This window comes from Momordica charantia (genome assembly GCF_013281855.1).
Source record: "Momordica charantia cultivar OHB3-1 chromosome 11 unlocalized genomic scaffold, Mcharantia_2.0 BLBB01000011.1, whole genome shotgun sequence".
Lineage (NCBI taxonomy): Eukaryota > Viridiplantae > Streptophyta > Magnoliopsida > Cucurbitales > Cucurbitaceae > Momordica > Momordica charantia.
Window position 1 is genome coordinate 19,775,036 of NW_028275159.1, and position 27,433 is coordinate 19,802,468.

General features: G+C 31.9%; 3 protein-coding genes across 3 annotated transcripts; 1 reads left to right on the forward strand and 2 right to left on the reverse strand.

Annotated features, from left to right (window-relative positions):
- Positions 1–13,128: 13,128 nt before the first annotated feature.
- LOC148208276 (protein CUP-SHAPED COTYLEDON 1-like) lies at positions 13,129–13,746 on the reverse strand. Its single transcript, XM_088120169.1, has one exon. It carries the CDS (start codon positions 13,744–13,746, stop codon positions 13,129–13,131), a length of 618 nt encoding a protein of 205 aa, XP_087976295.1.
- Positions 13,747–17,319: 3,573 nt separating this feature from the next.
- On the reverse strand, positions 17,320–20,952 carry LOC111025472 (uncharacterized). Its single transcript, XM_088119972.1, has 6 exons — positions 20,694–20,952; positions 19,995–20,056; positions 19,777–19,846; positions 18,244–18,910; positions 17,883–17,970; positions 17,320–17,441 (listed from the first exon to the last, which is right to left on the reverse strand). The coding sequence occupies exons 4-6, from the start codon at positions 18,390–18,392 to the stop codon at positions 17,355–17,357; spliced, it is 324 nt and encodes a 107-aa protein (XP_087976098.1). The 5' UTR covers positions 18,393–18,910; positions 19,777–19,846; positions 19,995–20,056; positions 20,694–20,952; the 3' UTR covers positions 17,320–17,354.
- A 2,300-nt stretch (positions 20,953–23,252) lies between these two features.
- Positions 23,253–25,173, forward strand: LOC111025473 (NAC transcription factor 29-like). Its single transcript, XM_088120170.1, has 8 exons — positions 23,253–23,845; positions 24,046–24,135; positions 24,262–24,360; positions 24,495–24,545; positions 24,672–24,734; positions 24,823–24,882; positions 25,016–25,079; positions 25,165–25,173. The coding sequence occupies exons 1-8, from the start codon at positions 23,253–23,255 to the stop codon at positions 25,171–25,173; spliced, it is 1,029 nt and encodes a 342-aa protein (XP_087976296.1).
- The last annotated feature ends 2,260 nt before the right edge of the window (positions 25,174–27,433 follow it).

Below are 27,433 nucleotides of genomic sequence, written 5' to 3' on the forward strand. Positions count from 1 at the left end.
AGCCTGAGGCTCTCTCATCAATCTGCAATAATTCGCGAATTGTCTGACTCTCGCCCCGATAAGCCTTAAAAAATACCAGGCTATCATCAACAAAGAATAAGTGTGAAATTGGTGGCTCTTGCTGGATAACTTCAGCCCAGATTGAGACCGACAGGATTCCGCCCCATATAACAAGCTCGAAAGACCATGCACGAAAATCAGAAACAAATAGGGAGAAAACGGATGACCTTGCGGGAGCCCCTGACTGGGCTTAACAGACCTCGCGCACACCATTAATTTTGAACGAGAAGGAGACTGAAGAAATGCAGCGAAGGACTAAACTCACCCATTCAACCGCAAACCCCATTCAAAGCATAATACGCCTCAGAAAAACTCATTCAACTCGGTTATACGCTTTACTCGTGTCAAGCTTTAGTGCTGCCTAACCTTTCTTACCTGAAGTTTTCTGTCGTAGAGAATGAATACACTCATAATCCAAGATAGCACTGTTTGTCTACTACACAACGACCAGGGATAAAGGCACTTTGGTTTGGGGATATAATATCATTCAGGAGGGGCTTCAATCTGTTAACCAAAGCCTTTAAGATCAACTTATAATTCACATTGCAAAGGGAGATAGAACGAAATTATGAAATACGGTAGGGTTGTTTGGTTTTTGGGATGAGGGTGATAAGCGTCTCATTTAAAACCTGGGGTGAAATCTGGCTGTTCAGAATTTGCAAACAGCATTGTGTCACATCTGGACCCACAACCTCCCAGAATCTCCAAAAAAACATACCTAGCATCTCATCAATACCCAGGGCCTTATATCGATGAATTTGTTTGAGGGCCAGCCGAATATCCTCCTCGGAAAAAGGACGAAAAATGTGGGCATTCATGCAGTCACTTACATTAGGTGTTACATTCTGGATAGTAACCTCAATCTCATGCACAAAAGGGAGAAGAAGTGTAGATATTAGAGAAATAGTTCGCTACAATACCTTCGATCTCCTTCGGTTGTTGGACCTAGTGGCAAAGGTGTCCTCGAAACCCAAAATGGTATTGACTCGTTGCTTGTACGATGCTCGATTATGGAACCACTTCGTATTTTTATCATCCCATTTGAGCCAAAACTCTATAAATTTCTTCGTCCAACAATAAAGATTTTAGAATAGATTGTGCAGATAGGACCACCTCTCGTGAACCCCTCCAAAACACAAGGTCTTGGATTGCCCGTTGCACCCGCTCAGATGCCACTCGAATTCTTTTCCCATATCCTCTAACTTTCAACTTCCCCTAACAAGAGAGACTTGTCGAACAATTCTTCGATTTCTAGGTAGGAGACAGAGGGGAATGATATAAGGAATTATAATGCCAACCAGAGATCACAATAGAAATATAGTCTACATGGCCCATCCATGCTTCTTCAAAATGAATGAGATGAGACCTATGACAGACATTAGGCGCGTCTCCAAATGAAATCTCCACATGGCGATGATCAGACGTATAATAATCAAGGTTATGGACTGCACTGTGCCCGTAAAGTTGATTCCACACCGGATTACATAAGTATCGATCCAATCGCTCAAGAATTGTTTCCCATTCATCACGCCTATTTATCCACGTGAACTAGTCCCGATTGTATCCCATGTCCATCAAATCACATTCATTCATAGTCAAGCGAAAATTAAGAATATCCTGATCTGACTTGGGCCGACCACTTGCTTTTTCATTATGGTCAAAAACCTCGTTAAAATCCCCAACAACTAACCAAGGACATCATCACTACCACGAAGGTGTTTCACAATAGTCTAGGAGGCAGAGGAGGCAACATCTAAAAGGCTGCCATAAAACCTATTAACGCGCCACTGTTTACCATCCTAATGAATTCAATCGTCAATGTGAGAAGATGAGAATGATAAGAGTCAAAAATCCAAATCCTAATGCAAGAGAAGAGCTAAACCACCACTTCTGCCAATACAATCAACACTGGAACAGCCATGAAAACCAAGTTGTGTTCTTATGAAATTCATTTTGTCCTTGCTTGATTTTGTTTCAGAGAGGAACACAAAATGGAGGGTTCATAGTTGTACAACCTTATACAATTTTTTGAATGACCGAAGGGACCCGACTCCTCGAATGTTTCCAAATAAACCGATCATAATTCCTGACGAGGCTGGGGTCTAGCCTCTACTGATAGAGATAACGAGTGGGTATGATTAGCATTTGAAGCCGCCGCCGAATGAGTCACCATTCTCAAAGATCTGTAATCTAGCCTTCTTTTGTATAACTTCGTAAGATCGCAAAACACCGACTTGAGTCCCTATTTTTCACAATTTGTCCTGGGTAACCACGTGGTGTACTGTAGCATCAGGTTGACCACGTGCTACCCTATTCCATTTCCTTTTCTTGTGACTAGGGGTAGCGGTTAGAGATGGACTGTGTCGGGATTGAAGGTCCAATAACATAAAGGCTGGTGAAGCAGATCCATGGTTCAACACTAAATCATTGGGCTTGGACCTCATACGACCCAAATCCTCAGGGAAAATCGAGCCAATGCCCATCACAGTAGGAGTGACCACCCGTATCATCAACAGCATGAAGATCGTACGCATCTTGATTGTGCGAAAATAGGCGCGATAAGGCGGTACGGTTCTACCTCCGCCAGAATGGGGGACGGTCGACTCGGGCCACTTACAATGACTGGAGAGCTGTCCGGCAAGGCCAGTGATTTCCCCGCAAGTCTCATCGGCTCAAAATCTGGTACATCCTTCACTGTTCGTCTTTATACAGGTCGCCTTGCCTGAAGCTGGAAATCTACCCGGCCAACATTGTGTTCTCCAGCTCGAGAAGGCAGTTTCTTTCCAACTAAAATCCGTAACCAATCACCATACGAATATTGTCCCGACCTAGTCATTAGAGATGTAGGAAGATCACATTCTCGAAACGAATGCCCCACCATGCCACATTGGTAACAAAAATCCGGAAGTCTTTGAAATTGGATGGGGTATCACACCTCCTTACCCACGTTCAATTTGAGCTTCATACCTCGTTGAAATGGTTTCGTGATATCAATTCGTACTCGAACTCGCAATAATGCCCCAAGCCACGAACCATAACTCCCACTGTCAGCATCCTCAACCAGTCCCAAAGAGCCACCGAACTTCACAGCCATCTCCTTTGTCAGACAAGAGAAAGGGACATTATGAATCTGAACCTAGAAGGAAGTTTCCATAAAATGCAAATTTGAAAGCTGATCCTCAGCACGAGGGGACACGAGGACAATCAGCCCCTTATCAAAGGACCAGGGTCCAGTATTCAATATTCTACTTTCTCCGCTCTAGACTGAAATTGAATAAGGAATAAGCGGTCCCCTACATGATCAATTTGTGTCCCCTAAAGGATCAATTTGTGTCCCCTTGTGGTCTCTTCAAACAGATTTCATGACAGTCCTAAAAGCTTCAGAATTCACACTACGGCTGTACAACCATTTCCCCATCGCACAACGACAAATATTTTCTGCTGTTAGTAAAGGATACCCTTTAGCCACACAAACAGCCTCATTCTCATCCCCTGTTAGTGTTAAATTCTTCCATAAATCAACCAAGTCCTCCATGAGCACGATCACAAACTAAAACCTTCACCTGCACCAACACTCTCTTCAAAAAGAGAGAAAAACTTGTACAAAGATAGGACTCTTTTTAACGCATCTTTTCAAATGTTAAAGTGCTGATCAGCTATCACCTGTATATTTTACTTGATTTTTTTGAAAGAAAGAAAAAAATAATATAGGAGCCTTAACCAGTTGAGCAAAGCTCAAGTTGGCGATATCATTGATTTACGTAGTTAACAATTGATGTTATGATGTATGTGTCAAGTAATAATTAGTAATTGACGTCAATCATTTACATTATATATATAAATATATATGGATGAACAGTCAAACTTCAAACTTTAGGTCAAGAATATATGTCTTAACCCGTAGAGTTATAGTTAGATTGACAATAGATTTACATAAATAATGATTAGCTTAAATGCTTAAACAAGGAAAATCATAATTTAACCGAGTAACTTTGCTCTACTTTTATTGCATTTATTACTACTTTTTTAATAGATCTTTATTATCTTATGTCTGTAATTAACCCTAAAAATATTTAGTTTCCCCTTTTTTTTTATTGGTAGGAACAAGATCTTCAATGTGTAAGAAATCTTGTCTTTGACAAATTCTAGGCTTACAAATAAAACTGATGAATTCTCATCTCCAATTATTTTGATGGTCATATCAGATAATAGCTAAGGTTTATCTTGACAAAATTTGAACTTAATTGTTGGCCTAAATTGTAAATTTTCTAAAATGTCATAAACTTTTGAAAATAAAAATGTCTCAGGGCCAGTATAATAAAGAAAGAGCGAAAATTAGATGATGTTATTTATAATACATGATATTAATTCAAAAGTCAATGGCTTTCATTTGTTCATCTAAAAATGAAAATGATAGTAGCTTCTAATTATGTTAATAAACAGTGTATGCTTATTAATTGGAATTATTCGAATTAATTACCTTAATTTGTATTTTCAAACCAAGTAATTATCCGACGTTAATTAATCACAGTTACGAAATTATAGTAATAAAAAAAATATTGAGATAGAAAGTTGGTTACAAAAATTTATAGTTCTAAATGATAATAAATTTAGTTGCCTAAGTGTTTTTAAAAAGATACAACAATCAAAATAAGATGATTTCTCAACCTCATTTGAAAATTTAAAACAAAATAATATTAATCAATTGAGTTAAATTATTAAAAAAAGAAGAAAAAAATCAAGTGAAAGCGTAATCTAATTTTTTTCTTTTTGTTGGGAGTTCAACGATCGAGGGATATGACGCTCAAGTGTCAACATTTATAAATATCTTATATAAGTATAGCTTAGTGATTAAGACATCTATTACTTTTTTTGATAAAGTTGTTGGGATTTATGTCCAAGGCTCCGTAATTAGTAAATATTTTATTATTTATTGAAAAAAATAAATATTTGATTATTTTTATGTTTTTTTTTAGTACAACATGTTGTTGGAGGTATATGTCAATTACCGTTGAGCTATGCTCGCTTTGGCGATTATTTTGATGTATTTAATACTTATTATACTTTTTTTTAATGACAATCCAACGTTATGAATGTAATCTTGAATAGTAAGTAGTTGACATACAATAGGATCGTACGTGTTCAAGCTATAACCTAAAGAGTTTATAGTACAAGGATAAGCATGTTGGTAGGGGTTATCATATACAATGAGTTTGTATAAGAGACTGGACCACGAAATATTTAATCTTTTTTTGTAAATCCGTTAAAAGGTAAGATAAGTATTTTACAGGATGATTATATGTGACTCGATCTTAATCGTGAGTGGTTCATGAACTCCTGCCTATGAGGGCATGTTTTTGGATTTACATGGGTGAAAATGGTTCTTGTAGCCGATTCAATAAGCCTACTATTTTGGGGATGTGACTAAAAAGGAGCTGGGAACACAATCTCACAAACTCGACTCCTTCTCATTATAGGGTAAGTAGATGAGTAGTTCCTTTAAGTGCTGATTTCGGAACTTGAACAATGAGGTCTCACCCTCTCAATAGCCCAAGAAGGACTTAGTTTATGGTTGGATCATAAACGAATTGTTTATTAGAGGATCTAATGATACTTAAAAGGTATAAGATGTAATTACAGGAGTAAAACGGACTTTTAACGAAGCTGGAATTTCAAACAACTTGTGAATGGTCAACTTGCATGTAGTTATTATATCAATGGACATAACTTGTTCTACATTACATGAGAGTACAACTCTAAGTTTAGAGTATAGTAATATTGTCCTAACTCGAGGCTCGCTTACCAAACAAATGTAGAGGAACAAGGAATGACTCACTGTCTAAATTCCTTGGTGGGTCTATGGCCTTTCTTCTCAGTCTCCTCCGCCCATCACCATACGCATGTGATTCGTCACTACCTACAAATCTGGAGGAAAAAATAAAGGGTGAGTACAACGGTACCCAGTAAGCAGCTCATACCTGGAGAGTCACACACAAACAACATGTTTTTAAAAACATCATACAGCATGCTCATTAATATAACATGCTTTTACCTAACTTAAACATAAATTAACTAAACACGCACCTACATGTCAAACTCAATCCTCACATCATACAATTCACTAATTTCAAATCTGTTCTCGAAAATTAATAAGTGACTAAAATGGTAAATAATAATGATAAATAAAAAAAGAGAATTTGAAAATTTTTGAAAATTTAAAGGTTAATTAATAATTGACTTCGAAAATATTTACATTTACGTTAGAATGAAATATCTGTTCATATCTAATGCTACAATTGAAAATAAAAGTGAAAAGAGAATATTAAACAAAATTCTTGCTCACAAGAATAAAGCAAATATAATTGGAAGTATATATATATATATATATGATTCATGAATTACATTTTAAATTTTGAAATCAAGTTTAAATTTCAAACGCAACATACAATCTGATATAATTAGATAAAGAGATTAAACAAATTCGAACAGAGAAGATGATCTATAAGAACACGTTTGGGTATTGATTTCTTTTTTCAGGTGTGGGTCGATTCATTTCATCTTTAGTTTTGTTGGATTTTTTTTAATTTAAATTCGTAATTTTTTAAAATTTCAATTCTGATTATTACATTTTAAATTACAAATAATTTATTGAAAGAAGAAAATGTAGAAAAGTCATTCTCAAAGAAAAAAAAATTAAAGTCAATTGTGATGGAATGATACCATCGAGATCATTCTCAAAATTAATAATTATGGTAATAAAATAAAATAATAAAGAAAAGAGAATTTGAAAGTTTCTCTAAAATTTGGTTAAGAAGCAGATATTTAAAGGTAAAAGGCAAATAAATAAAAGAGAAAATTATGGGTGTTTAAAAAATTCGACAAGCCCACAAACCCAACCCTGATTGGACTGGATTAGATGAAGCATCAGGTTGGATTGGGTTTGGTCTCGGATTTAACCTTTAACAAATCGGATCAACCTAACTCAACCCAAATTTATACATATATGTGTATTTTTTAATTATATATATATATCTTCAATGTCAACCGTCCATTTCCTAACCTTTCATTAAGGTTTTCATATTATCTTTTTCCATTTTGCATTTTGTATCTTGATCTCAACTGTTTATTTAGTTTTAATTCTAACTCTCCGTCGTCGTCGTGATGACTAAAAAAAACACAACCCAACTCGAAGATATTGGATTGGGTTGGGTTTGGTGGACCATCAAATTCAAACTCGACAGTTTCTATATATGGTTAACTCGAAAATTTTGATTGTTCCAAAATCCCTCATAACCTGACTAAATCCAGCCCGTAAACACCGCTAGAAAAACAAATATAAAATGAGTTTTAAAGGAGCCATGAAAGTGGGACGGCAATCACAATATAGGGCACAGAGAGGAAAACGAGAGATAAAGATGATGAAATGAATAAATAGAAATACAATATATATTCTTTTTTCTTCTGAGATACGGAAAAAAAAATTGGAAAATTTTTTCACTTATTTTGAAAGAATCAGACGTATTTTATTTTTTAACTTTTAGATTTTTCACTGATGCAGTAGAAAAGAAGGCTATAAGAATGAAAGAAAAAATAGAAGAAAACAAATGCGTACCCTCCGAAAGTCTGATCTACTTAGAATCGAAAGTAAAAATGAGAGAGAACACGAAACCAAATTCTTACGGAAAAAATGAAGAATAAATAAAATTTAATTGGGAGTATATAAATGATATTTTGAATTTTGAAATCACAATTAAAATTTAAATGCAACATCCAATCTGAAATAATTAGATAAAGAAATTGAATAAATCCGAATAGAGAAGAATACCCGTAAGCAGCACATTCGGGTATTGATTTTCTTTCTCGAGTGTTGGTTTTTTTCATCCTTAGTTTTGCTGGATTTTTTTTTATTTCATTTTAAATTTTAAATTATGGTGGGTGGCTTACGATAGCATATGAGGTCTAAGGCTGCTTTTTTTTTCTTTTTTTAAAGATCAACTTTAATATATTACATATTAAATTACTAATTCAATTTATTAAAAAGGAATAAATTCTATAAAGTTATTGTCACGAACATTAAAAAATTAAGCTCATGATTCTTTTTCTTTAAATTCATAATGTTTAAAAACTTCAATTATGACGATTAGGAGTGGCGACTCAAGCTAATATGAACATTGAACATAAAGTTGACATATACTTCTTTGCTTAATTAATGGTGGAGTTCCAAACTCCCTTCTCTCGCTCGAGATAGAAGATAACTTGAACTGACGCCTGTTCTGACGGAGATTTTTGAAGATATTTTGCTAGCAAAAGCCGCTTCGAAATGGTTGAGCTATTGAGCCGAGGGAATGAGTGGTTCGAGCATCCATGGACGGGTTTGGAGCGAATTGGTCTGTTTCTGATTCCTTCTCTTTGATGCTTGTTAATTTATGATATGTTCTTCCCTTGACTCGGAAGTTTGAATGTTTTGATCGGTTATTTGAGTATCTAGTTGAAGCCATTTTAGATATGAACCAATGGAAAGAGTTGTGGAAGGGTTTGTTCTGGTGTTTGGATTTTTCATCGTTATGATTTTTATTATGATTTTTATTGAGGGTGTAATTTTCATGTGTTAATTTTGATAAACCCGAAATCGATGTTGTGTTTTACACAAAGATTTTCTATTGTAATCTATGTTGTAATACTCATCCACGAGGGGGGAGGGAGGAGGAGCTCTGGCTACGCGTCCTGCAAGGCTTGAACTGGGGAGGGGTATCCAAATTCGACCACAAGCCCACTACGCCACCACCCGCTGCTAGTATGATTTTTTTTATTTAATTTCATAAATTTGTTAAATCTTTAATATTATAGTCGTTAATTAGTGTGGCTCGATATGATACAGAGTCTAAGAAGTTTTTTCTTTTCTTAAGGGCCTAATATATTTTAGGTTAATTAAGTTATAAGTTTGGTACTTATAATTTAGGTATAGTTTGAATATAATTCCAAACCTATAGTTTTTTCCTTCTATTTTTAACTTTGATATATTCAACTAACCTAGTAAATCATGTAGCTAAAATCATACACTAGAAAGAAGTGCGTGCGACAATGAGAGACGAGATCAAACGAAATGGAGAATATGGAACTTTGGGCCCGTCCGATAATTGTAAGTTTTTGGTAACTATTCATGTTTCCGTTTCTTTTATTCTTTTAAAACATGTTTCCAAAATTGTGTAGAAAATTTTCTAGTTCTTATTTAAGTGTTTTCTTTAAAATATAAATAAAAATATTATTGTATCATTATTAATTTTTTAAATGCATAGTAAATATCAAAAACTAATATAACATAAAAAAACAATATTTTCTTTGAAAATTAATTTTTGTTTGATATTAACTTCATTGTAAACCTCAATGCTATATGTTGAAATAAAAGAAAAATTTTAGATGAAAAAGATTATTGTTGTGCCATGGAAAGGACCACTGTATTTAAATCAATTTCGACGGTTGCTCCCTAAAGTTAACATAACTTCGAACTCAAGCGTGCATTTGCTAGAGTCGAATGGAACCGAAGAACATGCTCAAAATTTTTGACAAAAATTTTTCATCTCCAAAAGAACAACACTCGATTGTTTAAAAAGAAGGTAAATAAAAACGTCTTCAATGAATGAATTAATTAAAACTTTAGAGGACAAACTGAATGAATTAATTAATTAAAATGTTAAATAATTAATTCAATAATGTTTAAATAATAAATTAAAAAAGAAATAAAACGTTTCTATTAAAACTTTAAACTATTAGCAATAAAAAATATTATTTATTTTTGGTTGTAAATGCACATTTTTCCATTGTGATTCACAACCTACAATTGAAACACCAATTTTGTTCTTAATCGTAGAAGCATTAGGTCCTCAAGGGAAATCAGATGACCTAACTGCCAATTTTGATTATCTATATCGTAAATTTTAATCTTTGAGACTCTGCCAACTTCAAGATAAATTTCAATATGTTTCAGGATGAAAAAAGATTTTAGATTATTTTAAGTTTTCTTAACTCAGATGTTTTTAATTTATAAGATAAACCTCTGAGTTTTCTAATACCAAATGCGGTAAGATCATCAAACTAATGTTCGACATTGATGTCAACCATTAACTAACACAACATAAAGTAAAATGTTTCATTTGTGGTTAAGTTTTCATATTGCAAGATGAATCATATCAAATATATTCTTTACCCTCTACATCATTAATTGCCAATTATGTATTTCTGATCCTAACTAGCTTCTTCTGATAATGTTGATGATTGTAAAAATGGATTCAGTTGAGGAAGGTGTGTAAATTTGTTTGGAAATTCAATGGAATCTTGGGTTTCTGTTATGCATATTATGCTTCCTAGTGGAGAATTTGCTCCATATCAAGTTCTCAATGAAGAGTATTTGGTCTTGTCTCGTCTGATGATCATTGGTGGATCCCCACCCAAATATACTTTCACACACACACACTCGAATATTTTCAAATTGTATTTCTTTGTTTTGCATATACTTTTTTGAAATGTTTTCAAAACCTAAGTCTTAAAAAAAAAAAAAAAGTCATTTTTTGTTTTTTAAATTTAGCGCTAAGAGCTCAAATTTGTTTTTAAGAAATGTGAAAACATATAGAAGAAATTATGAGAAAATAAGAGTAATTTTTAAAAATAGAAAAAAATGAAATGGGTGTACTCATGGGTGTCCAATGACCTAAAAGAATTGGTTTGTAAAATTAGTCACGGTTGTTTTAATTAGGTTAACAATCGAAGGTTTTAAAAGAGCCATGAAAGCACCTGGATGAAAATGAAATGAAAATGTATCAAATCCAAGCCGAAGATATATAATATAGGAAATGCTATTTAGTTTTTACAAAATTAAATTATTGGTGATAAGGAATCATTAGCACCCTCATCATCTACCTCATCCCAATAATATTCATTAAATAAGATAAAGTTCAATGCATGTAAGTTATCTTCAATATAAGTCATTTACACTTGTTGTCTAAACTAAAAGAAATTAAAAAATCCTATCTACTCCAAGTTGAATGCGTGATGCCAAAGTCTTTAAATCAACTGCAAAATTATGGATGAAGAAAGTATATCAACAAGAATGTTATTAACAAATAAAAGCACTGGTAAAATATCATCTATGAACGGATTCTCCCCACCATTCATTTTGAAAACTATAATCTTCTCCTATATTGGCATGTTCCACATCATCGCCTTGATCTAGTTCTCTCCGTATCTTTTCAGCAAATGCTGCATCTTCATCTTCAACTTGATCATGTGATCTCGTTATTATACTGTAAGTAAAATTAAAATTTTCTTTATGGTCTTTTTTAAGAATAAATAAATCAACATATTCGATATTAACCATATAAAAGGTAAAAAAAAATTATAAAATTGGAATATCATTTATAAGAAAGTTATGAGGACTATTTCAATACCATTCTTTATCAAAATCATTATCTTTTTCAATATTGGTAGGTTCCACATTATTGCTTGCATCAAGTATCCTAATGAGCTCTTCATACTCATCTTCATCCTGTGACTTCATTTGTATTTTTGTACTACAAGGAAAAAAAATGAAAACCTTATTTATGATCATTATTGATAAAAATAAATTCACATATTTCAATTATTATTAACGATAAAAGTTAGAAAAAAAATTGACAGCTTAAAAAAAAGTACTATAATGTTTTTAGATATTGGTAGGATCCATATTATTGTGGCATTCTTTGAGTTGCCTCATGATCTCGTCATATTATTGTAACTCCTATTGTGTTTTTGTACTTTAACAAAAATTTAAATCTCGTTTATGATTATTATTAAAGAAAAATAAAATATTAAAGAAAGATAAATCAACATCTACAATTCATATAGACGGTAAAGATGAATGAACTAACGTAAACAATTCATTATCTAATAAAATCTTACCATGCATCAGACCAACCTTCCACATTGTCCAATTTTTTATGACATAACTCCACTTGCGTTGGGCTACAAAATTAAAATATTTCTAGAGAATTATTTTTAAATACATAAAGAAACATGCATTATCATTTAAAATTAAACTCCTACCATGAATTAGTAGATAGCATATCGTTGGAATTTGGATCACAAAATTGCATTTGTGCGGTTGGACTGTAGAGTTAAAATACTGTTAATAGTCTTGTTTATATAGGCATTATTAGAGAAAAAATAATCAAATATTATCCACGATGAAATGAATATGGAACTTTTAAACTATTTAATATTAAAATAAAAAAATTCAAATCTATAGTATTGTATTAAAAAAATATAATTAGACGCTTCGATATTGTTGATATTATCAAAATTAGAACTTACCAAGTATCAAGGTTGTCCACATTCTTGTACAATTCACCTCCTCTTGGAAATTGTATGTTTTCGAAGTTTGGAATAAAAGAACCCATTTGTGTTGTTGGCCTATGAACAAAAATAAAATATTAAAGTGATACCTTAATACCAATTCAATATCATAATTAGAATAATTATAAAAGAATAATAAATTTACCAGTGCGATATATATCTATGAAGAAATTATAGCAATACCTTAATACTCATTGGTTATCAAAATTAGAATCTTACCTATCGATAGTTTCCATCGATATAAGTTCCCTTTGAAACTCTTCAAGGTTTAGATGAGACGATTCCATTTGTATCGTCGGACTAAGTTCCCTTTGAAACTCTACGAGGTTTAGATGAGACAATTCCATTTGTATCGTCGGACTATAAACAAATTAAACTCTCGCTTAGAGTAACAATTTATTAAGGAAAAATTAATAAAATATTATGTGGGAAGAAATAATTATAAAATAACATATTAACATCATTTATTTTGAAAAAAAATTACCACCTATCGGACTCCCTTAAAACTCGAGGGATAAATTAAAAATATTTAAACAGTAGATATTAAATTAAAAAAAAAAAAGAAACGTTACAGCTCGTCATTATTACTCATAAGTATAAACCATGAGGTTGTGAATTCGATCCCTACTAAAAAAGTATAAAATAATTCAATATAATAATTAAGAGAAAAGAAAAAATAAAATCTTACCACACAACACCACCAAGTCCCTTATCATTCGAAAATTGAAATTCATTGTGCATTACTTGTACTAATTTTCTGCGTTTGGGATCTGGATCATCATGCACAATTTGTCGTTTCTTGGGATCTTCTACTTGAGAATCCTCAACACTTTTCATCTTCTTTCGAATCTTGCAGAGTACGTAGGAATCTTTTATATCGATTGTGGTGTTTGACGGTAGAATGGAGGGATCGAGAGAATACTCGTACATGATCCATGAAAATGGACCACAATCTTGACCGTTTTCGTAATGAAAACGTTTCATAGTACCCAATAGGATCTCAGGAGTGGTGGTAGTAAATATTTTAGTGGGTGCTGTTTCAGCACTCCAAGTGCCAGCATTACGGGTACTGACTTTTCTAATCACTCGAGTACGCTTCCTTTTCAACTTTGTGAAAACATAAAGGTCTTCTTCATCAATACATCCCAAATTTTCCCATATCTCAGAAGGTCCTTGACTATAAAGATCGATCACGGGCAACTGAAGCGGAGTCTTGAACTCTCCAACAATCTTGTGAAAAAGATAGTAGCCTAAGATTTCTTGATTTTTGGGATTGAACTTGTAACCACTTGGGAGCTTCATGGTTACACGCTTAGGATTGATGAAACTAAATTGAAAAAAAAAAGAACAAAATTAAGATTAAAAATTATAATTATAATCCTCGTTTAAGATCTGTTTCTTTAAAATTTGGTTAAGAAGTAGATATTTAAAAGTAAAAAGCCAATAAATAAATAAAACAAAATGAAAAATAAAAACAAATACAAAAGAGGAGCCATGAAAGCACCGACGATATTGGGTAGAGAAAGAAAGAAAAACAAAAGAGAGATAATTTGATCAAGGAATAAAATTAAGATTAAAAATTATAATTATAATCTTTGTTTAAAATTTATAAACCAGATATTAAAAACAAAAGGCAAATAAATAAATAAATAAAAGAAAAGAAAAACAAATATAAATGGGGTTTAGCCTTTCATAGGGCAAATAAATAAATAAATAAAAGAAAAGAAAAACAAATATAAATGGGGTTTAGCCTTTCATAGGGGGGCGATGAAAGGCATGCACGAAAAAAGATACATAATTAAGACATGACGGAATTAATACAATTTTGCTCTTTCTTTTTCTTACCGATCTATGTAAAAAAATTAAGGAAAATTAAGATCGATCTTCTTTCTTAGATTTTCGAAAATTCCACTTTCTGAATTTTTTTTCGTTTTAATTTTAAAATAGTAAACATCGTTCTTGATTTTCGAAAATTTAATCTTTTTTTCTTTTAATTTTAAAATATTTTCTTACCGATGTATGTAAAAAAATTTATGGAAAATTAAGACCGATCTTCTTTCTTGATTTTCAAAAATTTCTTTTTTTTGAAGGTTTTTTTTCCTTTTAATTTTAAAATAGAAAACATCGATCCTCTTTCTTGATTTTCCAAAAATCAACTTTCTGAATCTTTATCTTTCTTTTTAATTTTAAAATAGAAAAAACCGTTCTTGATTTTCGAAAATTTCAATTTATGAATCTTTCTTTCTTCTTTTTAATTTTAAAATAAAAAACATCGATCTTCTTTCTTGATTTTCGAAAACTTCCTTTTCTCAATCTTTTTTTCTTTTTAATTTTAAAATAGAAAACATGATTTCCTTACCAATAAAAGAGAAACATAAAAGAAAGCAAGAAGAGTAAAAGTAAAAATAGAAGAAAAAAATAAAAGAAAAACTAAATTCTCACCCTCTAGAAGTCTACTAGAAAGAAACTATCAAAGAAATTGTTGCTCACAATCGGAAATATGGAGAATAAAATAAAGATAATGAGAAGTATGTGTGTATATATATAGAAAGAGTGTGTGTATACATATAGAAAGAGTGGACTAGTAAGAATCTCATTAGGGTTTTTTTTCTCACATTAAATATAAAAATAGTTATATAGTAAAAGTATTCATTCCATAAAATAGAATTTGAATCCTTTGCAGAAAATAAATAAATAATAAATAAAAAGCCTAACAAATGGGGAGGCGAGATAGGTTTGGAAATCACATATAAAACAGTTCTCTTTTTTAAAATAAAAATAGTTTCCAAAACAAGAAACAAAATAAAATAAAAGCAACATTTTAGGGCACGTTAAACCTAAACATTGGACAACTAATTTTTTATTTCTTATTTTTTCAAAAATATTATCAAAATTGTATATAAATTTTGAAAACAATTTCTGGTTCCTGTTTTTAATTTGTTTCAAAACATAAATAAAAATATTGTTTTATCATTTATGAATGGATGAGACTCGGGACATGTAATTCTAATTTTCTTTATTAAAAAAAAGTAAGAAATGAATACCAAACGACACTTATTTTTACTTGTTTTCTTCTCTACCTTATTAAATTGACTATGCATATATAATCATTACTTATTCTTAAGAATAACTTGAATTATATTATAACATTAATATTAAAAAAAAACCAATAGAAACCAAAAAAAAAAAAGAAAATTCAATTCAAGCAATTTTAAAACGCCAAACTATAAAGCAATTTCACGTACAGCCCCCAAACAACAGCGGGATTAATGAACTCTTACCATAATCATCTTTCAATTAAGTACAAAAACAGATATATCAAAAGTTTTTGATATTAAGATCATCTGAAGATTCGAACTTGAGACTTAAGTCACAATGATCAAGAGACCCCAAATCCTTGCCAACTAGACTTCCCCTAAACACTTCTTAAAAAAAATAATTTTCACAAGAGAGTAAGAGAGGTGAGTGGTAAAAGTAAAAAGTAAAAGTAGTATTGTATTGTATTGCAGGTTAATGGGATTTTAGAGGTGAATGTTTGTTTTGTAAGCATATTTGTTCACGAAAGATGAATAAATATTATAATTGAAAGCAAATAATTTACATAATTACGTGTAATCTAATCCCCACCTTCCTGGATGGGCCCCACCTTTTGAGTGGGCCTCAGCTTATGGGTCTAAAGGCTTTTCAGAAAGCTCCAGGGTTGCCTATTACTTCAAATTTTCCCTTGATCTCACAATTTGTAAAACTGCCTGTTACTTCATGTTGGGTGGGAGACAAGCCTCCTTGTGCTTTGTTGCCTCTTTTATATCATCTTTTTAATAAGAGGTTGCATTCGGTGATCTCTGTTATACTTTCCTTGAGTTTTAATTTATCTCTTTTGTTAAGCTTCCTTCGTCCTTTGTCGAACAAAGCGACAGTATAAGTGAGGAGAGGTGCTCGTTTTTGACCCCCAACCCTCAAATCTTATGCGCCTCTTCGCCCCCTCCTGAAGCCCCCTTCTTTCTCCTCTCTTAGGAAGGTTAAGATTGCAAAGAAGGTCAAATTTTTGCTGGGCAAGTTTTGGGGGAGTTAACACCTTGGACTTTAAAGGTATTCCTCTTTGGTGTTAGCCCACAATGGAGCTGTTTGTGTATGCACGTCGGAGGATCTCAATCATATTCTTTGGGAGTGTTCGTTCGTTCAGGTTTTATGGAGTCGGGAGTCGTTATATGTCAGCTATTGGGATCATGTGGGATCGTAATAGGGATTGTCATTCTTATGTTAGAGGAAGTTCTCCACTTTCCTCCCTTTCTGGTAAGGGCATAGTTTTTTGGCAGACTCGTCTCTTTTACTATTTTGTGGGGTGTATGGATCAAGATGAATGGTAGAAATTTTAGAGGGATGAACCATCATGAGATTACCCAAGTGGTCAATGAGGGTCAATATAAATAGCAAAAGACTTAGAGGGAATGGGTTCAAAAGATTCTTGTCAACCAAATGTAGTTGAGGTCCGCACAAACTGGCCCGGACACATGGATATAAAAAAAAAAAAAAAGGATTTTTAGAGGGGCGAAGAAGTCTCCTAGGAAGAGGGTGTAGGAGGTTATTACATTTAATACCTATTCATGGGCCTCAGTTTCATAATTGTTTTGTAATTATCTTTTAAGTTTTATTTTTTTGAATTGGAGTCTATTTTTTAGTGGAGACTTTTTGAGGGGCTGATTTGTTTGCAGGTCCTTGCATCTTCTTTCATGTTTAATGAAAGGTTGGTTTGTCATGGTTTCCCTACTGTGAAGGTGGCACACACGTTGATTATGAGCCAATTGTGCAAGATAAACGGCTAATACTAATTTCTTTCGCTCCAAGTATATACTTTCATGGCACTGAAATACTAACCTTTACTTCCTCATCGGATTATATTGGTTCTTTAATTACTTTTGTTGAGTAACAGGATCGCTTTTGCTTTCATCGTTCACCATCTTCTGTTCAGAGGGTTCTTCTACAACGGCCGATTTAGCCTGCAAGTACAGTGTGTTTCATAATTTGAGGAGAGTGATTTGAAATCAACAAGAAGCATAAGATTTGAGTGGCCTTGATTAGTGTAGCACAATCTGCCTTTTGAGAGACATGGGTAGAAGCATATTTCAAGAGAAAATTAGTAATTCTAAACGGTTCAATAATTTGAAAATAGAAGTAGCAGAAAAACCCGAACAACAATTTGTTAGTTCATTATTATCACTTTTGGGTGTCGTGTAATTCTCACTTTGTTGGTAGTTTTAGTTTTCATCTTCACTTCCTATATCTCAATAGTGTGGATACTACTCTCATTTATTATCAACGAAGTCAGATGGTCAAACAGCATCGAAGAATTATTTATAAAGAAAAATTGATAGTGAGAATGGAGGGAATAGGTACCACGGTCGGTTTCTCCAGGAAAATGGTTAACACCGAAAACAAACCTTGTTTCTATCTCGCCAGCCTCCTAGAGCAAATGGCAGCAATCCTATCCTTCTTTGATTTTCCTGTGCAGGTCCTTGATTACGTGACCTACAGAGCGGGCAACCCTCATAAAAATGAAATTCGTCTAGAAAGTTTAATATCAATAACGCAGATGAATAATTTCTAGCACATAAATTCTTAGTACACAGTCAAGAAAGAAAAAAATATCTCTAGGAAAACTGATGAAGATTCTGTAATGCAAGATTTTGCATGCTCTTTACATACCCTTGTTTTCATAGCATAAACAAATACAAGATCTAAAGTTTTAATAATCAAACTAATGCATAGAACATCAAATGTTCTTTTAAATATCTTTTATACCCAGGAGATGTTGTTGCTTTAACTTGGCCAGATTCATACTGTAATGTAGCCTCCAACATGGATTCTGCCATCACCGCCCTCTTCTGCATCTCAGCAAGTGAAGCCATAGCTTTCTCATATTTATCTTGTAATTGGATTGAAAAGAACATGATAATCACAATTTTCTTTCAAAAAGAAAAAATATATTAACATAATTAGGGAGGGTGAGGATAGGAAGAACTTCAGAATTTATACAGGCTAGTATATGTTCCTATCTTGTATCTACAGATATAAATCAAGTACAAACCAATAAAATGCACTTCATCCTTTCAATAAATTCGAGCTATCTAGGCTACAAAAACAATTGAATTCTGCTCTATATTATCAACATCTAAATCAACAGCACAGTAGAATCAGACTACCAAAAAATCCAAATAAAAACCAAACCTGCAGCATATGAACAGCATATTTCTGAGCAGCTACATCTTGCTCTGCATTTGATCTAGCTTCCTCGGTTACTTTTTGCTCTTGCTCAACACGCATCAATAACTACAATATAAAATTATCAATATCTATTGTTTAGAAAAGTAATTCAACTGATGCTCACCTGAAGCATTGCAACTTCTTGTTCTTTCTTCTCTGCTAGAGTTCTCCGTAACTCCGCTACCTCTAGCTCCGGTTGTTCAACCTGGAGAAAATAAGCAACGTCTTAAGTATAGACTAGAAACCCAACGAGGAATTTTAGAAGCAAGTCCACTATTCATAATTATATTAAATTTACATTGCGTAGTTATATATAAACTGAGCCTTCACTTAGGTATCTAAAAGCTTATAAGTCAAAAGATGAAAGGGTGCTTCTCTGTGAAACATGGGTGCAGGAGGATTTTTTGGTAGCAGTAATGAAGAATGTAGCGATTATTATTAGTATTATTTTGATAAGAAACAATTTCATTGAGGTATGGAATTTACAAAAGGAGGGGGAGAGAGCCCTTACATGAAACTTCTCCAATTGGTCAATAATGAAAAAAAACTATAGGAACGAAATAGAGGTGACAATTTACACTAAGATATAGTATGAAAGATAATATTATCAAAAAGTTCCTTTCATTTCAAGTCGCCCAAAAGAAAGCTCTAATGATCTGCATCCAAAGGAGCACATTTTCCTCTGTGAAGAGGTGGCCCCGCAAGTGTATAGGAGAGGAGACTCTTCACAAATCAAGAGGTAAGACCATCGACCATTTGAATGAAGAAATAATCTCATCCCAAAAATGGAGACAAAAGAGCAAGTGCGGAAGAATGCAATAATTATTGAAGTACACGATCAAGAGAGATGCAACATTTAAGTGAGAACTTTTATGTAATATTTTGTGATGTCAAAAAATTCGTGCAGCAAGCAAGAACAGCTTCTTAAGAATTTAGGCACAAAATAGACTCGGTTTTTCTTTTTCAGTTTTACAAGAATTGGCACATGCATCTTGAATTATAATTTACAAACATGCAATCATGGTACCAGCAAGCATTGGGAATCTTTCCTCACAAATAAGAGATTTATACCCTGGCACTTAATAGTCGCCTATTATCTTGTGTGACCAGTTCCATAAGTGCTGTTTCTAGCTCCTCAGCTCTGGAAAAGAACAGCAAAAAGAAAGAGAAGCTTCAGTAACCCACCTTCTTGACACAATTACATGAAGGCTAGTTCCGCAAATCACACAGTAAGCAATATAAATTCTCAAAGATGAAGAAAATCTAAGTCTCATAAATTTAGTAATAACCTTAGAATTGCAGCTCTTTTCTCCTCCAGCAACCTGCACAACTCAACCTTCATCCATACTACCTGCACGAAAGTCACATATGATTGTAAGTAACTTAAACAAGGGGAAAACCATAAAATCAAGTACCATTTAATGAGCATTGCAATTGGAAATCACACTGGGATTATTTGAACTGAACGCCATTCATTAAAATGATTTTCTAGTCAATATTTTGGATTGAAGAATAAAAACTTAAAAAGGCCTTTTAAAGTGTAAAATGCACCTATAATCCGTAGAAAAGTAAAGCATATCACATGATGGGTGTAGATAATTAATCAATTGGCTGATAACCTCCAAATAAATGGAGAATAGTACACAGAGATTAATAGATAGTATTTTAACTTGACAAGTCCTTTGTATGAAATAAATAGCATGACAATGATAAATAATCAAATCTCTAAATATCTTACAAATGTTCTTGTACAGGATCCAAATTCTAAAATTACAAAGGATGACTCGGCTCAAGTGCAGGTTGCATTACCAACAAGGGTAATCACTAACAATCAAAAGTTCAACACCAAATTATTTATTGAAGCCTAGGGAAGGAGATACATCCTTTCTGCCATATCATTGACCTCCTTCAGAACGAAGGAAGCATCAATTAACAATTGGTAAACAAATATTTGGTGATACCAAATTACCAATGAAGGAGAGAATTACTTGTTCTTGAAGGTCCGGGAGCGATTCTGTTTTTGAATCAGCTCCTATTCCATTAAGAAAGTCATCCAAATTAGAGGTACAGGGTCCTACATCGGCTCCTAGAGCTGTTTTTTTCCCCTCTGCAGGTGATCAAGGATCATGCTTGAAACTGTAAAGCTTGGAAGCTAGCCCTTTGGAATCCTTCCAAACCCAACCCTTCTTCGTTCTTTCTCCAATTACAGCTAGCACAGATGGCCGGAGCTTTTTTCTCAACTCTTGTAGTCTTACTTCGGTTACAGTCAGAAAGCGCATGCAAGCAGTCAAGACAAGCTGGCTACTATCCAATGTGGAACCACCTTAGTTTATTTTGTTATTTTCTTTAATAATAAACATTATCAATGGATCATTAGTTTATTTTCTTATTTTCTTTAATAATAAAAATAGAACTTCATATGTTAATTGTTCTTCATTTTGTTATTTTTTCCTCAATTGAAAAAGAAAGCAAAAATATATGGATAATTATTTTTTATTTCTTATTTTCTAAAATTTTAAATTTAACAAATAAAATTTATATATGTTAATTAATTTTTGGCTCTATAAACAAAATTGACCTTAGACCCCCGTACTATTTTTTGCCCTAAGGACCATAATTGAAGTTTTTAAAAGTTATGAATTTAAAGGGAAAAAATCAAGGCAAAACTAAGGATGAAAAATGTACCAAGAAAAAAATCAATACCCGAACGTGTTTCTTACCAGTTCTTTTCCCCTACCCGAGTTTGTTCATCTAGTATCTCTTTACCTTATTAGGTCAAAGTTGGGTGTTGCATTTAAAATTTAAATCATAATTTCAAATTTCAAAACGTGAAATTATCCATTTGATTGGTTCAATCTCTGTCTAATTATATCAAATTAGGTTTTAGGTTTAAAATTTAGATGTGATTTCAAAATTTAAAATGTCATTCATATATATATATATATCCAACTACATTCTTCCAATTGTGAAGAAGAATTTTATTTGGCATTCTCTTTCATTTTTTTATTTTCCATTCTAAGTAGCATCGCATTTTTAGAGGGTAAGCATGTGTTTCTTTCGTCTTTTTCTTCCATTGTTATTTTCTTTCTTCTAGGTTTCTTTTTTGCTTCTCTTTCCCATGATTGAAAATTTTTAAAACGATAGAAGGAGATCGATCGATTTCTCTCAAAATGTGAAAATTTTTTCTGTAAAATTTTTTCCGTACATCGGTAAGAAAAGTAATATTATTGTATTTCTTTATTTCTTTCATCTCTCTTTTCTCTCTCTCTCCAATATCCACGATCGCACATCGCAAAAAAAAAATATATATATATATATATTTATTGTATTTATTTCTTTCTTTCATCTCTTTATCTCTCTTTTTTCTCTCTCTCCTCAATATCGGTGATCGCATCCACATCTCAAAAAAAATCTTTTTATTCTATTTCTTTATTCTATTTCATCTCTTTATTTGCATTTTACTTTAAATATATGCTTCTTAACCGAATTTTAAAGAAATAGTTCTTCCTTCAACAAACATTATAATTATAATTATAATCTTTGTTTAAGGAAGAACTATTTTGACCTAAATTTTAAAAACGTTTTTCAAATTTTATAAATAAAAAATAGAATGGGTCACCAAACATATCTATTTCTTATTATCAAACAGGTCATTTGTTTCTTTTTTTTGTTTTAATAAAAATAGAACTTCATCGGATAATTGCTTATTTTTTTTCTTATTTTCTAAAATTTTAAATTAAAAAAATAAAATATTTATATGTAAAATTAATTTTTGGCCATCAATAAAAAAAATTGGCCTTAGACCCATATTATCTCTAGCTGCCACTCCTGATGACCATAATTAAAGTTTTTTTTTCTTTCTTTTTTCAAATAGACCATAATTGAAGTTTTAAAAGTTATGAAAAATCAGGGTAAAACTAAGGATGGAAATCATATCGAGAAAAAAATTAATACCCGAACGTGTTTCTTACGTGTCTCTTTCCCACCCGAGTTTGCCCTATCTCTTTATTTTATTAGATCATGTTGGAATGTTCCATTTAAAATTTAAATCATAATTTCAAAATTCAATTACCTTTACCGTGAGAAAGAATCTCGTTTTCTCTTCCATTTTTATTTTCCATTATAAGCAACGGACTTTCAGAGTGAGCATTTCTTTTCATTCATTTTTTTCCCATTTTTACTTTGATTCTTATATCCTTTTTTTGCTTCTCTTTCCCATCGGTAAACAAGAAAAAAAAATCAGAAAATGAGTGAAATTTTTTAAAACCAGAAGAAGATCTATGGATTCTTTCAAGATGAGTGATTTTTTTTCCCAAATTTTTTTCGTTCATCAGCAAGTAGAAAGAAGGAAAAACAAATTGTATTCGTTGATCTCCTTTTTGAGTTTTATATTTGTTTGTTTTTTTCCATTTTGTTTTTATTTTTATTTATTTGCTTTTTTACTTTCAAATATCTGCCTCTTAACCAAATTTTAAAGAAACGGTTTTTAAATAATGATTATAATTCTAATTTTGTTCCTTTTTTTTCAATTTAGTTTCGTTCTAAAAATGGCGACCATAAAGCTTCCAAGTGGTTACAAATTAAATCCCAAGAATCAGGATATCTTGGGCTACTATCTTTTTCACAAGATTGTTGGAAAGTTCAAGACTCCGCTTCAGTTGCCGGTGATTGATGTTTATTGTCAAGAACCCGGTGAGATATGGCAAAATTTAGGAGGTGTTGATGGGGAAGACCTCTATGTTTTCACCAAGCTGAAAAGGAAACGTACTCGCATCATTAGAAAAGTTAGTGCCCCCAATTCTGGTACTTGGAGTGCTGAAACAGCACCTACTAAAATATTTTCGTCCACCACTCCAAAGACCCTGTTGGGTACTATGAAACGTTTTCATTATGAGAACGGTCAAGACTGCAGTCAATTTTCCTGGATTATGTACGAGTATTCTCTCGATCCCTCCATTCTACCATCAACCAACACAATCGATATAAAAGATTCCTACGTACTTTGTAAAATCCGAAAGAAGATGAAAAATGTTGAGGGTGATCAAGAAGAAGCTCCCATTGAAGATCAACCAAATTCCAAACGTAGAAAAATTCACAAGGATCTTCAACTTTCAAATGACACTAGACCTACCGATACGTGGTAAGATTTCTTAATTATTATAATAAATATTTTTCTATCCGGGTTAAATGATTATTATATTTGTATATATATATTTATATATTTGTTTTATGTTTTCATGAGCTGTAATCTGTTTTTTTAATTTAATCCTTTACATTTTAATAAAGTAAGATTTATTATTATTTTTTTTAAATGAATGATATTAATATGTTATTCTATAGTCCAACTACACAAATGGGATCCTCTCGTCTAAATCTCAAGGAATTTCAAGAAGAACTCTGCAACAATAATTTGGAAATCATCCATACTCGGTAAGATTCTAATTTTGATAATTAATGGGTATTAAGGTATCACTTAATCTTTTTATACATATAATATTGCACATGTAAATTTATTATCATTTAATAATTATTGTAATTATGTTTTTTTGTTCGTAGCCCAACAACGCAAATAGAATCTTTTAATCAGGACTCTGAAAGCATGCAGTTTCTGACAGAAGGTGGATTGTACGAAAATGTCGACAACATTGATAATTGGTAAGATTTTAATTTTGATAATAAACGATAGGAAGACGTTTAATTAGATTTTTTTTTTAAAAGTAGAAGAGTACTGTTGATTTGAATTTAATTTATTCAATAATTACTATAAAAACAAAATTTTAATTTTGCAGGCCAATATTTTTGGATCAAAATCTCTACGACATGGAACCTACCAATCCATGGTAACATTTTAATTTTGATATTGAATGTTTTAAAATAGCGATATTAGTTTCATTGTGAATAATATTTCATATGCGAATTAACTTTTTTTTTTAAGAATGACTATAAACAATATTTTAATTCTGCAGTCCAACGGCACAATTACAATTTTGTGACCAAAATCCCAATAATATGCAACCTGCTAATTCATGGTAAAACTATAATTTTGAATGATAATGCATGTTTTTTTATGTATATTTTTTTTAAAATGATTCTATAAACAATATTTTAATTTTGTAGTCCCGCACAAGTGGAGTTATGTGATCAAAAAGTGGACAGTGCAGAAGATTCTGATACACGGTAAGATTTTAATTTAGATGTGAATTGTTTAAGCCATCTATTAGTATATTTATCTTTATAGTTTATATTACATATGTGGATTTATTTTTCATTAATAATGATCCTAAACGATATTAAATTGTTTTTCATACAGTACAAATACACAAATGGAGTCATACGATGAAGAGGAGTATAAAAGAATCATGAAAATACTTGAAGTATGCAAAAGCATCAATCCGCTCATATTTATTCATAATTTTTCATATCTTTATACTTTATTTTCATGAATTTATAATTTTGCAGTCGCTGTGAAGAGTTTGGCATCACATTCAACTTGGAGTAGATAGTCTTCTCAATTTTTAATCTTTTTTTAGTTTAAATGACGAGTGTAAATTCATTATACATTGAACCTTATCTTTATTTGATGAATATTATTGGGATGAGGTAGATGATGAGGGTGCTAAGGTTATGCTAATCTAGCTAGGATATCTGGGTGCATCTACTGATTCCTTATCACCAATAATTTATTTTTTTGAAAAAATAAACAATAAAATTTCATATATTGTTTGTAGATCTTATGCTTGCATTTCATATATTCTCATTTCATTTTTATCTGAGTGCATTCATGAATCTTTTAAAATTCATTTAATTTTCATTTCAACTCGCTGGCTCATGAGTTGGCGAGAGACAACGTTCTCCATGGGTGTCGATTATATTGAAGAAATTGCTGGGTTTCTCAAAGCATTTTGGGAAGAAGAGGCACGTATGCTTCAACATTCTCTTGTTGAAACCCCTTAACTTGTTCGGTTTGTTTTCTTTCTTAAAAAAAGAAAATAAAAACCTAAAATATATTTTTAATCCTTTTAATACATATTACGTCTGTTTATATATTATATCCACTGAATCTTATTTCAAGTAAAATGAAAAAAAAAATAAATAAATAATAGTTGTTGAATATACTTTTACGAGCATGGCAGTACGTAGCCGATAAAGATAAATAATAGTTGTCGAATATATTTTTATTGTCAACTAATTTTGATATTGACCAACTAAAATAGTTAAATAGAAACATGTTAGAAATAAAATCCGACATTTTTGTAATACTTTTTACACCCACTCTAATTATTCGCAATAGGAATTAGGACAAAAATATGAGATTTAAACCACTTTGCAATTGCTGAACTAAAGTAAGATAAAAAATTAAAAAAAAAAATCTCAACGTTAATTCCAAACTAATGTAAGTTGGGCATGACTTTAGATTTTCAAAAATCAAGCTATTAAATTCCTATAGACACGAACGTATGTTTATATCTTCACAAGTTCGAAATTGACAAAAACAGATAAAGGCATCATTTTCCTTATATAGTAAAAAATCAATGAAATAGAGAAAATATCAACAGACTTTCACAATTATTTTCAAAATGTATTTATTTTTATGACTTCCAAAAAAAAATATATATATATATATCTACGTCAATGTTTTATTGATTATTCTATCAACATTTTCATTCGACATTTCTATCAATGTTAACGTCTAAAACCTTGTAAAAAACATTTATTCATTCCAAACTTACACTTAATGATAACATAACAATACAAGTGGATTTTGAAGGCGATATAAATTCAAGAAACCAAACACACAAAAAGAAGTAAACGTGCGAATTTGAAATTCTTGATCGAGGTTTGAGATAGGATAGTGTTGAATCTCCATATTTGTTCTCAAGCCTACCAACAACAAAAATTACATCTATCATCAGCATAAAGAGGTCAAAATAGTAAATTCGTAGTAAGAAATTGTGTTAAATATAGTATATGGTACCATGAAACGCTTTTTATAAAGCTCAACAATGGCTTGAGTGTTGAGGATCATACGTTGTTTGCTTGTAGGCATCAATCTTGTCAAACTCCTGCAATAGATTGCATTATTATTATTTCTTAATCGTTTAAACTTTTAGATATTTTATTTTAGTTCTCCACTACAACAAATTCGCCTTTTTATGACGGGCATTGCCCGACATTAACAAGTAACCATGTCGGTTAGTGACCGACATCTATTCGAGTGTCCTTGTTTCTTTTTCATGACGGACAATTTTAATGTCGGGCATTGCCCGTCATGTAAATCTTCTTTTCCATGACGGGCATGCCCGTCATTGAAGGATAACAATGACGGGCGGTGACCGACATCTTTACGAGTGTCCTTGTTTCGTTTAATTTTGCATGGCGGTTTTTATCCGTCATTATATGTGCGACATTGTTTGTACGTCATTGTTTGTGCGTCATTGTTTGTACGTCATTGTATCTACGTCTCGTATGTGCGTTGTGGAATGACTATATTTCATGACAGACATTGACCGTCATTATTTCGTAAATAATTTAATTAAAAAAATAGTTGGTTGTCGAGACGTGGCTAACCAACTATATTTCCTTCACACCTATGATAATATTTCAATATTGCAATTAAAATTAGCTAATTAATATGCAACTAAAACTCTTAACACGTTCATATGAAATGGAGTATCCATTCTAAATCTTAACTCAAAAACTAGCCTTAGATTCAAAACACACAAATAAT